Source organism: Cuculus canorus, chromosome 1 (genome assembly GCF_017976375.1).
Source record: "Cuculus canorus isolate bCucCan1 chromosome 1, bCucCan1.pri, whole genome shotgun sequence".
Lineage (NCBI taxonomy): Eukaryota > Metazoa > Chordata > Aves > Cuculiformes > Cuculidae > Cuculus > Cuculus canorus.
The window spans coordinates 94,862,935-94,876,491 of NC_071401.1; the positions used below are offsets into that span (position 1 = coordinate 94,862,935).

At 37.6% G+C, this 13,557-nt stretch overlaps 1 protein-coding gene across 1 annotated transcript in view; it reads right to left on the minus strand.

The window, feature by feature from the left end:
* The window catches only part of DYRK1A (dual specificity tyrosine phosphorylation regulated kinase 1A), a 96,066-nt gene that overhangs the window by 22,737 nt on the left and 59,772 nt on the right, over window positions 1-13,557 (minus strand). The window contains 1 exon segment of the mRNA XM_054067992.1: window positions 7,037-7,242. Within this exon segment, the coding sequence (XP_053923967.1) occupies window positions 7,037-7,242 (206 nt within the window).

Consider the following 13,557-nt stretch of genomic DNA (forward strand, 5'->3'; position numbering starts at 1 on the left):
AGTTAAACTGCCATTGGGAAATTTTAACCCACTCATGCCCTAGGTTTCTGTTCCAGTCAATTCACTTTCAGATATGCTCACTATCATCAATTTCCCTTATGCAGCTTTACCAAATTAGTTCTTTATTCTTTTTTATTACAAGCATGACTATTTTGTAAACATCAGGAAATTCTGTTTTAAAGTTTCCTAAACAACTATCTCACGTTTGCAAAATATTTTTGTTTGTTCCTTTAATCTGTCAAACAAATGTGAACAATTAAACAAATCACACCTAAACATGATCTCTTCTGGTTCTCTCCCACTGTTAAACAACTAAATAGCATCAAGTCCTAACCTCAGCTGTTGCTGCTACAAGGCTTTTAAAAGTGAGTATTTCCTTTACATTTCCCGATCTGACTTAAAGAGATTTTTGGAACACAGGAACACTGGTAGATTCTGCTGACAGAAGAATCTCTGCAGCAGTGCACTAATACTGTCAGGGACCAGCCTCCGCCCTAGGTTGACGTGACCACATGGGCTCTTCACTACTGCAGGTCACAAGTTTCACAGAAAGACCCTAAGTATGGAAAAACTCCTTAGTTCAGATCAATTATTCAGACATAAGGTTGTTCTAATTTGGAAAGGGAATTTGTAGGACAAGCTTTTATGTTTATTTTCTAATTTACTTACTTTAAAAAAAAATTTCTAATTTCAATTCTGAAATAAGTAGCCAGGTCAAAAAAAATCCTAATTTGTTTTTGTTCCCCAACAATAAATAATTAAAATTCTGCAGACTACCTCTATGTTGCTTGCAGACAGTACCTTGGTTTAAAACTGCGCTTTTAATTGTGCATTTAGACAGTCACACACTCCCGAGGACACACTTTAACCTGTGTGAACTTTTTAATGGGTGCTATTTTGCTATCCTGGGTTCATAAAGTGTTGGGTGGTAGAGGAGAAATAATTGACCTTTTATTCCTCCCTTTGATATATTGCAAAATTTGTACCATTCTCTTCTTTTTCCACAATCCTTTTGGAGACTCTTGTTCCCTTCTTTCTGATGATGGAAGACTATGGAACAAAGTGGTCATTATTGATTTTATACAACAGCACTCTGAAATTCTTTATCATTGGGGTAATACTGATTTTCCTTCTTGGCCTCAAAGAATGATGAAACACAAAAAAAAAAAAAAAAAAAAAAAGAAAAAGAAAAAGAAAGAAAAATGCTATTGCATAAGCTTCAGTCTCTATCTGGTGGCCAGACAGCAACACTGCAACCTCAGATCTTCCCAAAGACAGAACACACACCAGAAGATATGCTTGTATTTCAAGACTGAGACAAGAAACTAGTTCTGTTACAGTTACATATGTCAGTAAATACTCATCACATTCTGACCAGTCCATACTTATGTTTCAGTGGAAACAGTACTGCTAAAAGGATGAAAATTACTTTGCAAATAAGGAACTGGAATTTCATTTTCTTACCTATTAACCAAATACACATGACACAGTGCTGAGAAGCAACCAGCAACCACTCTAAACAAGAAGAATCAAACAAACACCAAAAAGGCAACCAAGAGCCCACTTATGTGTAGTCAACACATTTGAGACAAACCACATTTTAAGAAAACTCTGACTTTTAAATCAGGTATGTTATTTTAATTCACATAGGCTTCAAGGTTTAATGAATGAAGGAACAGATAACAAAACATATGTCCAAGAGAGAAATTCAATATCTAAAAAACAGATGGCACTGTTGCTTACTAAATGCGTTTTATTTTGATTATGGGAAATTCTGAGCAGATATATTTATGTTCTATTAACGGAATGCTTTATTTCAGATTTCTTTTTTTAAAAATAAAGATCCACCACCATCTGCATTTATTAAAAAAAAGAGACATTCTGCTTGTCTATAGTACATGTTCCTTTTTAAAAACAGAGCAAATAATGTTTTTTATATTATAAGGCCTACTTTTAGCAAGAATTTCTGTTTTAATGACCTATTTAATAGACTCCCATATTAAAGAATCAAATGGTCCAGTCTCACCTCCTAAGCCTCTTGCTACTCAAACCCCTTCTTACATCTGAGTAACACAGGATACGAAGTCAATGCTCATCCTATATTGTGGTGGATGGCCAAATAATAGATGGTATCTCCAGATGGTCAGTAAAACAAATGTTTAATTGCCACAACTATGAGCCACAGTAACGCTTCGCCATAACATACAACAAACTTCAGTTTTTAGAAAAATGACCAAAGAGAAAGAAGTATATGTGCCAGAGAACAATATAAGAGAAATCGGGACTCTTCTTCAAACTAACTGTACTCAAGAGACAGAACTACATGCAGGTAGGGCCAGAACTTCAGTCTAATTACTCACTGACTTGTGCTCTGTGACTACTTCCCCCTTTTCTGCCTTCCTTCCCTTAATCCAATTAGGTTGCTCAATAAAAGTAATAGTAAGAAACAGATAAGTTTAAAGTTAAATAAATAAACAAATAGAACCAGCAAGGAAACAAAGGTCATCTGCCAAGATTTTTATCTTTCCTAATTCAGCTCAACCATTTTTAAAAAACACAGGGTGGAGAAGGAAGAGTAAGAGAATGCAAAATCCTACTCTGAAATTCTTGTTGCCAGAGCATAAGCATTTTTCCTAAAAAATATCTGAGGCAGATGGAAAGTAAGAGAAATGCTTTTACTGACATGAATTGCATGCTCACATTCATGACAGAGCTTGGTGAAGTCTGACCATCACCAACAATAATGCTGCTGATTAGGCAGATGAAAGTAACTGAAGTAAGGATTTGCTACTGCCTGCTAGAACACATTAACTTTGCAATGACGTAGGTGCAATCAATAAAATTGCTGCCAACATCTGGTCAGGAAAACCTAGAATTCTGCAGGTTATAAGTGATCTTATAACAGGAGAAAGGAGAAAGATGTTTAGCAGTCAGCCTAACTTTTGAATTCCAGGTGCTTTGTGAAAGCTAAACTGTTGGAATTTGTTACCAAATCTACTCAGGAATCTCATTTCAACTTCCTTATCAAGTAAAACAATTTTCTACACTTTTGTATTTAGCTGAAAAAAGTTTCAGGCAATCTGAGTATCCAGGATGAAGATAAATATTAGCACAGCACAAAAGAAATGCTTGTTTGAAGTTGTGAAAACTTTCAAGCTCTTATCTTATATTCACATCAAGCTATGTTGAACTCTCAAGATGCAACCAACTGAAACAGGACAAAGAAATATTAATGTTTGTTACTGCTAAAGGACAAAGGTCCCAAGGATCTCATCTTTTCAATTCACTCCAGGCCACATGTTCTTACTGCTTTCCTGAAACTGACTCTGGCATTCGTCAGAGGTAAGACCACACAACCAAGAGCAGGATCCCATCCCACCAGCAGGTCCAGCACTTGGTGATTCAGATTTAAAGTAAACCCTAATAATCCAGCAGTTTCTGGGAAACAGAAGGCTTAAGTCTAACTATTGAAGACAACAAAGAAATAAAAAGGGACAGAACTGGAAGTTTCTAGCTGTAATTTTAAACCTCATAAATAAGTGAAAAACAAAGCAATCTTGCTGGCTTTGAAGTATCTTCCTGTTATTCGTTTCTTGCCAATGATGAGATGAGTAAGTTTTGGTAACCATGGCCATAGAGCAATAGGTGAAATAATATTTTAAGGGTAACATATGATACAAATACACATAATTTATATAACTTTAATATAAATTGTCATTACTGTTGCCTAACCTTTAATTTGCAGCTGCAAATGATTCACACAACATCAGAATATGGTCTGCAAGCCATTACAAATCAAAACCCAAGAAGCACAGACTGGGAATAAAAACAATAAATTAACATTCAAGGCCTAGCCTCACCATTATTTGGTTATGAATGAAAATCATTACGGGAACTTGAACAAGACAATACTCCTCCAAAAAAGGAGTCAGTCCTCAGTAAAAAGGCAGATATAAAAATAACCTGAAAAAAACATAATGAGGCAAATCATCTCTGCTATTTATCAAAGTGACACTGTTTACAGAAAATGTTGCTGTTGTACACCCTAAAACTTCATGGCTACTCTCAGCAACTGACAAGCAGTATTCTTAGGTATCTTGCTGCGACCTGAAGAAATTTACTTTCAGAAAGGAACTACTTGATATCTGTTATTTCAATAAAAATTCAGCATGCCAAAAGCTGATACTTCACCCCGGGTTTTATTTGCAAGTAAGTCAATTCTGTTTGATGCGGACAAAATACTATTTACCAAGTTCAACAAAAGTATCAATAAAGAAAGTAAACCTTGTATTCTCGATCCCCTCAACGAAAGATTCACTCAAAGATATGCTACGCCCCTCAGCAAGTTATTTCACAGATGCTGAGTTGGTAAGAAGCGAGTTTATCCAAAGGAGCTACTGTCGTGCCGCCTCCTGGCAGCGCAGCAGGCAGTGCAGTGCGGCTCTGTGACCAGTAGATGGGGGCTGGAGCGCGGAAAAGGATTTTGCCTGGCGGTCTCGGCACAGCCACCCCCGAGCCTGGGAGATTCCGGCTTCACTAACACGGCTGGCTACTGAATCAACATGGAAATGGAGCCCTCTCGGAAGCAAAGGGGCTGGTGACTCGCTATTGATCAGCTGTTGGACGCTCGCACCCAAACTGGCTACTATTCAGCTGTTGAAAATGGTAGCACCAAACCTGACCCAATCGAGGGATTTGAGGAGGTGTGTAGATGTGGTGCTTAGGGACATGGTTCAACAGTGGAGTTGGCAGTGCTGGGTTTGCAGTTGGACTCTATGACCTTAAAGATCTTTTTCCAAACTAAACGATTCTGTGATTCTATCTGGGCTGCTGATGACCACTGTTGCACTAGGAAATTCTGGGAAACTGAAGCTCAAGAGATCTAACTTCTTGTCTCTTTAGTGGATACAAGATGTTGCATTAGAAGGATCCATCCCTTAAGAATAACGCTTATTGTATCTGCCAAAAGTCATCTTTTTCTTCTTCCTATTTCTAATGGATCAATCTATCAAGCTTTCTACAACAACAGATATTCAGCCTATTCCTTTTGCCGCCCAGGTTAAAAACATCATCTTCTTAATCATGTGTATTTGAAAACACAGAACTACGTCACTTTATACTACTGAGGAGTGTTTGTCATTACTAGAAGGTCGGTCTGGTGTTACAAGATTTAACAATACACAGGCAACACAACAACAGGAAGAACTAGTGGCGAGATTCCAACAGAGAAATTAAACAACTACACCTGGAAGGCCCAGAAAACGATCTCTGCAAGAATTTTTCAGAACTGACATATAGAGGACAGAATTACTTTTATCAATGACAGAGGGAAACAAGTTGCAGCATATTCAAGGCAATACCTTGAATTAGAAGGATTCCTGTAGAAGTGTCATCGAGAAAGAATCTGTAAGACGTACGTATGATTTGGACATGAAAATGTAGAAGGCATGCAGATGACTGGAGCAGAAGGCAAGATGTTAGTCCACAGCAACGGAGTAACATAAGATGGCACAAAAAGGCTTTAACATAGAGGGTCATGGCTTTTATAAGAAAAGAAGAGTAAGAGTTAAGTCTTAATTAAGACGAACTAGAGTTGTCAGAAGGCCTATTCAAAGAGAAAGAACATTTTTTTGCACAGAGACATGGTCTAGAGCAGATGATCTGATTCACTAGCATAAAGATGTTAGCTGGATTTGGTTTTGCAGAAAAGATTAATCAGAAGTACAGTGCAAAAGCAAGAAACCGCTGAGGGTTCCCAGTGAAGGCTCACAGAAAATCTGCACACCAACCCGGGATCTGGAAAGAACTCTTTATGGGACTTGTTAACAGAAATACAAGAACGAGGAGGAAAGCGTCACAAAAGACAAGTAGTCATAAGACTTCAAAAAGTTGCTCACCAAAGTCAAGGGTGCTGAAAGCAGCTCACAAAGGATAAAGGAGTAATAGTTCTGAGCTAAAAAAAGTCACATAAAATACCTTTGTAGATTTCTCAAGCTAAGTACTATTATATATGAGCAGATTTACTCTTTCTGCTGAGTGGCTCTCATGAAAGTAAAAACATCCTTTAACAGCTCCATTCACTACTCCTTACAGACCTCCAAATCCTAGTATCAAATATCCTGACACTTAGTTTGACCACTCTGATCCCCTCTAATCTTTCCCTCTTTCTGCCTAAATGCCTTCCTATAGAACAAGATCAACAGAGCACCGCTTGATGGTATTTTTTTTGCCAAAGCCATCTTGAACCCAAGAAGAGACCCGAGTGGAACATGTTTCATCGGCCTACACTAAATTCTGAAGCTCTGACTTACAAACTTCTGCTTTTTAACCTCTGAAACCTATCTGCATTCATGTCTCCAAAACTGGGCTGTGCCATTTTTAAGAAAGCAGCAGAATTCTCTCTTACACAGAGCAGTACTGGCTCTTCCGGCTAGCAACTTAGCACTATTAGTCAGGAAGCTACTTCAGCAGGTCTAGCAACTCAAAAGCAGTAAGGAAGAAACACTGATCTTGACAGCTTAAAAGCGTCCATAATCATCATAATCCCTGCACTCATTTTACCTCCTTGCAATAGTAAGAAGTAAATTATTAGTAGTAAAACCCCAATGGCAGCATAGCTTAAGATTTTGCCTTTTTTTTTTAAAAGAAAAAAAACATATCTTCCTTAATAAAACGTGTATTTTGTGCAAACCTCTCTAATCCAAATACACTAACCAGTGACTCTGGATTAGAACACTGTCCATTAGATCAAATAATAAAGCAATCGCATTCTAACATCAAACAGCCCTAATAAAAGAAAAACAAAAAGCCATTACTAAACTGTCTTTCCAACTCTCCACTTGAACAATATTTGTCCCCTTTCATCTCAAAAATGTTAGAAATCGAATAATCACAATAAATATGTGCCAGATGTTTAAAAAAAACTTCCAAAACACAAGAACATATGCCCTGAATCCTGTTATTTATGAGTGTATAGCATATTTAGTGAAAGAATTATTAGAATTAGATCTAAAATTACTTTTTTGTTATCACTTACCTGGTTTGTCAACGTTAGAGGTTGCTGAATCTGGTCAGCATATGATAAGGCAGAAACCTGTTGGTCGTTTATGTTCTGCTGCCGACGATCACTGTACTGCTGATGCGAATGGGACATCTGTCCAGCCATCTGAAGGCCAGCAGCATGGAATGAAAACGATGGTGCAAGTCGAACAGATGAAGGTTTGCATGCTGAAGTCTCTCCTCCTGCAAAGACAATGTGAGTTTTTAATGTAGTTAATGAATTGAAAACATTTACCTCAGTTAGCCTCTGTCTCCCAGCTTACAGTGCTTGTGAACACTAACAGTTTCACTGTTTTAACATACACAGGTTTTCAATGAGCCCAGAAATCACCCTCACATAAAGATCACCTAGCTGAAATGCTTCTTCCCATTTCATTGCAACAAATTATTCATTGTTTATTCCTATTTATCCTTAACATCCCTCCTCTAACGCCTTTAACTGTGTCATAACTCAGCCAGAATTTGACGGGTTATTTTCAAATATATGAATTTTGAATATGGATTCCATGAAAGCCAGAAAAAACACGCAAGTACCACCTTCCCAGGTTGTTTACAGCAACTTCCTGGACTAACCACATCAAATTCAGCAGCTCATCTTCCCTGGCGTCAATGGTTACGCCTTCCTACAAACTGCTTAGACTGCTACCCTACATATGTAACTTCTGCCCTTCTTCCAACACACACTGTACTTCAATTCAGCTTCCTGACTCCTGCTGCTGAGTCGCATTACACTATAGGTAGCAAGCACTGTAACCTAAATTAATTCCTTTTTGGGAGGGTGAAATCAGACTGCAAGAAGCAAGAGCAAAGCAACTGCAATACAACAGATCATAAAACACTTGGTGCTAAGTTGCAGGAGAATGGGCAAACTGTATTGCCGAAGTTCTAGACTCTGTAAAATCCTGAAAAATGCCACATTCCACAGGCACAGAATCTGCCTTTAACCAGGACAGAATCTGCCTTTAACCTGTCAAGTCTAGTTTCAGGCATCCATCAGATGGCATTTAATTGGTTCATAGTCTTCTTTTATCTTCAGTGTGTTCCACCAGTGGTGGACTAATGGAAGTACAATTTGGTTTTCTTTGTTTGTTAATGAGAGTTTAGCATGTTCCACATTTAACATCCATCCTTTTGCTTTTTGCTGACTATGCCAAAGAAGGGAAATTCTCTAAATGGATGGCACATTGGCACAACATAAGAGATGTGGGTAGGATGGGACAAGCAGCCAGGCACAATGAAGCCAACACAGCCACTGAAGGAATACGCATAGAATCAGAAGTTGAAATCTGGAAGCACAATTATTGGTAAAGGTTAAATTTAGAAGCTAGATGTAAAGTAATCAAGCACCTTAACCAGCAAGGGAAATTCTTGTTTCCTTTATAATCAAAACCTTGTAAGAAAATACAATCAGTAGAAAACAACTCCAGTCAATTTCACTCTCTTAACCATAACAATTCACCACCTGCTCTAAGTTAAGGAAAAATAAAACATTGAAAATAATAATACATCATTGACTCAGCACCTAGCAGGGCAGTGGAAGAACAGCATGGACCAAAATAAAACACCATTTTATATTAAAATAATTTTAGAAAAAAACCCATTCAATTAAAAAAGTAAAAATAACATTCAAACAGCTACAAATAGTACTTAAAAGGGGGGGAGGTAAAATTGTACAGTGAAATACCCACTGACAGACCACTGATATTTTTCTCCAGTGTTACAATTCAGTACAACTAGAAGACTAACAGAACAAATTGTTCCAGATAAACTGGTGGCCCACAAACACAGATGTATTTCCACAATGTTTCATTAAATCTACAAACATTTTATTTACAAAACAACCTCAAAACAAACAAAAATATTTCACAAAATAACTCTGACATATGAAGACTCCTTTTTTTGTGTGCATTATGGTGCCTCTGTTAACACAATAAAGTTATCAAGATGACCTTACAAATGGAAATAAAATAAAGAAATTCCTGGCCTAAAACTATTATAAGCTAACTCAACTTAACTTTGCACAGAAAATTACTCTAACTGTTCCATAAGCGGTTCACTAAAAAGTACTTTGTGATTTTTAATACAAATACAGATCCTAGTAAGCTCTGAAAGTGAAACTATCCTCCAACATTTAAAAGTACAGACAAATGATTAGTTCAGTTTCCAAGTGAAAACTTTTCAAAATACAGGTGTATTTTTCTGTTTTCATTAAAAGTAACATCTTATGTTCACCTATGAACTTGGGAAGAGATTGTTGCCTTCTTTTTCAAATCTAAAACTATGTATTATGAACTTCACAAGTTCACATTTAAATACAGAGGGAAAATACGACCAAAGATTCTAATGCATCAGCTGGTCTCTCTCAAAGATACCATTGTTCCTTTGTATGTTAACACATCTGTCACACATGTAAAAACTGTATAGAAATATTTTTACCCTCACTACTTTATTTTCTTAATATCTAAACTACATTTTTACTAGAGAATCAGAGTTAATCTTCCATCTGTACAACCTGGTAAATTTAGCGTACCTTTACTTTTCAAGATATAATGAGCAGTCCAGTAAGACTAGGTCAACACATGTAAAAAATATTACTTCGTATCTCTGCTTTTCTGCTCTTTTAATTTCTGATGATTTTTTGCTTAACTTGAGTAAAAAATAATCTCACTTAGCAATGTTGTGGTGACTGAATTAGAAGTCAAAAAAATATTTAAATCAGACAGTCAAGAAACACTATAAATTCTAAACTGTAGAGCATATTACTTTAGTAGTTTTATTTCTTGTATTTTCTTATTCCAGGACAGTTTCCCAACAGCATGCTAGATATCTAGCAAATTAGATAGAAGTAAAACTTGGGGTTATTATGTTAAAAAATATGAATTTGCAGGTGTCCCTAAAAAAAGCAGAAAGCTCACACATTTACACACAAAAACCCCAGCAGCATGGAGTTCTCATTTACAACTTGACTTTATAGTATCTTCTGACACTCAATCAAAATATTGTAGTAAATCTGAGGATAAATTAGATAATGCACTACACGCACTTTAAAGAAGAATAAAAAGTAGAGAAAGATTAGAAGCATAATTATCCCCCAAAAGAACAGCTGTAATACTGATGTTTCACTTCAGCTTTAAACTTTTCATGCTTGTGCACCCTTTCTCCCCTGAGTCCACTAGCAGGACAATGGGGCTGTAGCTTTCCTGGTCTTCCAGAATGACAACAGTCAGTTGGACCAAGTCAGTTAATTCCACAGTAATGACCCAGAAAAGCGAGCTTCAGAATTTATTGCTAAGTGACTGGGCTGCAGAATCACCAAGCTAGTTTCTTCAAGAACCACAGTTTGACAAGGAATTTATTTTGATTCATTCAAAAATTTTTTTGAAGATCCAGTATTTGTGATTAAGAAGCATTTACCCATTTGCATCCAGGTAAGTCATACACAACCCATGACTATCAACATATATGAATAAAAATATAAAAACTGTATGCAACAAGAAACTTTTTATAAATCATTGTTCTTTGGGAGAAATATAAACTGATTTCACAAACCAGCACTAATTCTCAGAAAAAGTGACGCTACTAAACACGAGCGCTTGACTAGAGTCTTATGACCTGAAGTCTCTTACAAACGGATGGAAATTGGCATGCCCGTACAACGTGTTCTGATACCCAACAGAAAGGCAGCGTAGTCTCTGTGGAGATGGTGCTATCAACCCTTAACCATGTCAGCAATAAGCAAGGACTACCTGGGTAAAAAGCGTTAAGAACTGTAACTACAGGCTCTAAAAGATCAGAAGCCACAAAATTTTAATCTTTGTGACTTCTTATTGTTACGTAAATGGAGACACACAAATTCAAAGACTTCCTTTGCTGAAAGCAATCTTGGCTATCAACAAAAACAAGCAATGTTCAGGATATAGTCCCTGATGTCCTGGCCACATTACAGACTTTGTTTCTTACCTGCAATCCTATCCCAGGACAACTAATCCAAGGAAAACACTCATAACTTACTACTATGAACAGAGAAACAGACACGTTAGGAAGAAATGAGGGGAGAAAGAAGAATTGGCTAGAACTGCGGTTCTGACCTCCTTTAGTTTTAGGCTTGAGCTGTCACAAAGCTATAGAAATGGGAACATTTGTGTACATCCATTAACTGAGGTTCACAAAACCCCTGTTGGCTGAAGTTCATCTGGAGAGCTCCAGGCATGCCAAAAAAGTAAGTGATCTACTGACCACCACAGCACTACTAAAATCCACAGGAGCTCACTACCGTGCCATATCTATAACTTCTAACAGGACAGAAATATCCAAGGAACACGGTCTGTCAATCATCGACCTTCTTTTCCAACCACTCTAAACTCAAATTATTATATGTTGTGGAGCACACTGCAAAGGAAACAAAGTAACAGAAAACTGAAAGTATGCCAAGATCTCCATGCATGAAGGACATTAAGGGAAGAGATTACAGCTTGGGAGTGGGTAGAATTATCTTGGGAATGGGCCTTACCTAATGTGTTAGTTCAGGGGACGGCATAAAAATATATAGGTTTATGTATATTTACAGTTTAAGTCTTTACCATTTACAACCAATATTTATTTGCCTGTGAGGAGATTAAATCAGAACTTGCCATAAAGAAGGTCTAGCTATTGAAGGCATCCCTTATTTCAGTCTTGAAAGTGTTTCTCCTTTTCTCCTACAGTCATGAATGTAACAGCTCTTTCGAAGAGAAGCTGTTCAGAATACATTCTATACACCATAATATCAGATCACTGTTCAGAAAAAAACCTGTGTCTTGTGGTCATATAAATTTGGTATTTAAGAATAGGAAAATTTCAACGAAGTTTTCCCTACAGCTAGGCCACTGTGAAGTCTATTCTTTGGACAAGACTGATCAACTACCTAATAACACTGAAAGGCACACTACAGCCTTTCCCACAGTCACTGACTGAGCACTGTCGAGAAGCTGTGGATAAGACGTTCTGGGCGATACTTCAAAGCCAACTGGGCATAGTCCCAGGCAGCCACAGGTGGTTGGACCAGGTAACCTCCAGAGGCCCTTCCAGCCTCAGTGGTTCTGCGACTCTGTGCCACAAATGTCAGCACAAAGTAAGTGACAGGATTTCTATCTTTGAATCAGGGAACTGATAGATCAGATGCTCTGTCATGCGGGACCACACCTGAAAATCCCCATAGCAATGAAAAAGTTTCTCTGCATTTCTGTCACCCAGTTCATTAAATCTACGCTCTGCTTCTCAAGGTAGGTATGTGACTCTCTTTGTCCCTCTGTCACAGTTCTACTGAAGTACTCTATTTAGGTATACTTATATTGAGGGATTAAAAAAGGAGAAGAACTCAGACATTAAAGTTATTAGAACATTAAAAGAAGTGACATTTCCTTAATATTTCTTCATACCTACTTACCTCATACTTAAAAATTAAACCCAAAAAAGGACCATTGTGATGCTTCTGACACCACGTCTTACACAAGCTTGCCCTCAAGACTGACAAAAGGACCCTCCAGTGCAGCAGCTGATCTTGATTTCATGACAATCAAGAGATAGAATTCTCTACTTGATAACATAACTTTTGCAACAGCCCTAAAAATACTTCACTGTCTATTGACTGTTGTGCAAGATGGAGCTGGTAAAAGCAGTGAAAGTCACACAAATATTCTGTCCTTTTAAAAGTTCAGATGTAGTCATTCTCCATATTTCCAAACTTACTACTAACCTGCTACCTAAGTAACTGATTTCCCTTAAAACTGTAACAACTTCATAGCCTGTACCCAAGTCCTCTCCATCTGGCTTCCAGGCAGCGATCACTACTTCTGCAGAACGCTTTGTCTGCTTCCTAATAATGTCACTGTCCCCATGATCCCATCTCTTTGTTCAGCTCAGCTCAAAGAAGAGAAAGAATTTCTTATTGGATCCATAAATTAAGACCAGTAAAATATGGCACTGTAGCATTTAACTGGCTGAAATAATGCAGAACTAAATTGGAATCAGTGGCAATACTCCTTGGGGTTTTATCCTGGACTGTGGGGTCATCTCATTTTGATGTAGGAAACTTTCTCCTCTGCATAACTCATCTTTCCTTCTCTTCGTATCGCTAGCACTTTTCTTCCTTTCTTCAACATTTTCCCTATAAGCATCACTGCTCTGACCCTAAATATTTTGAGCTTCCTTTCACCTCCTCTCCCTCCTGCCTCATCCTCCCTTTCCCTATTCTCTCTCTACTATCTACTGTTTGGATCATTCAGCAATACGCAGAGGTATTCCATCTCAGTCATATCTTCCCGGCTGAATGAGAACCTGCCAGAAAATACAACCAGAGAATAAAAGTGTGAACCCTATCACTCACCACAAAGGGTACTATCATTTCCACACTCGAGAGTTCATGAGCTTGTGGGCCTACACCACAGACCAAGCAAGGTCGTTCACAGTACTGCATGCAACTGGTTCAGACTTAATATCTTATTTCTAATCCTTGCTATG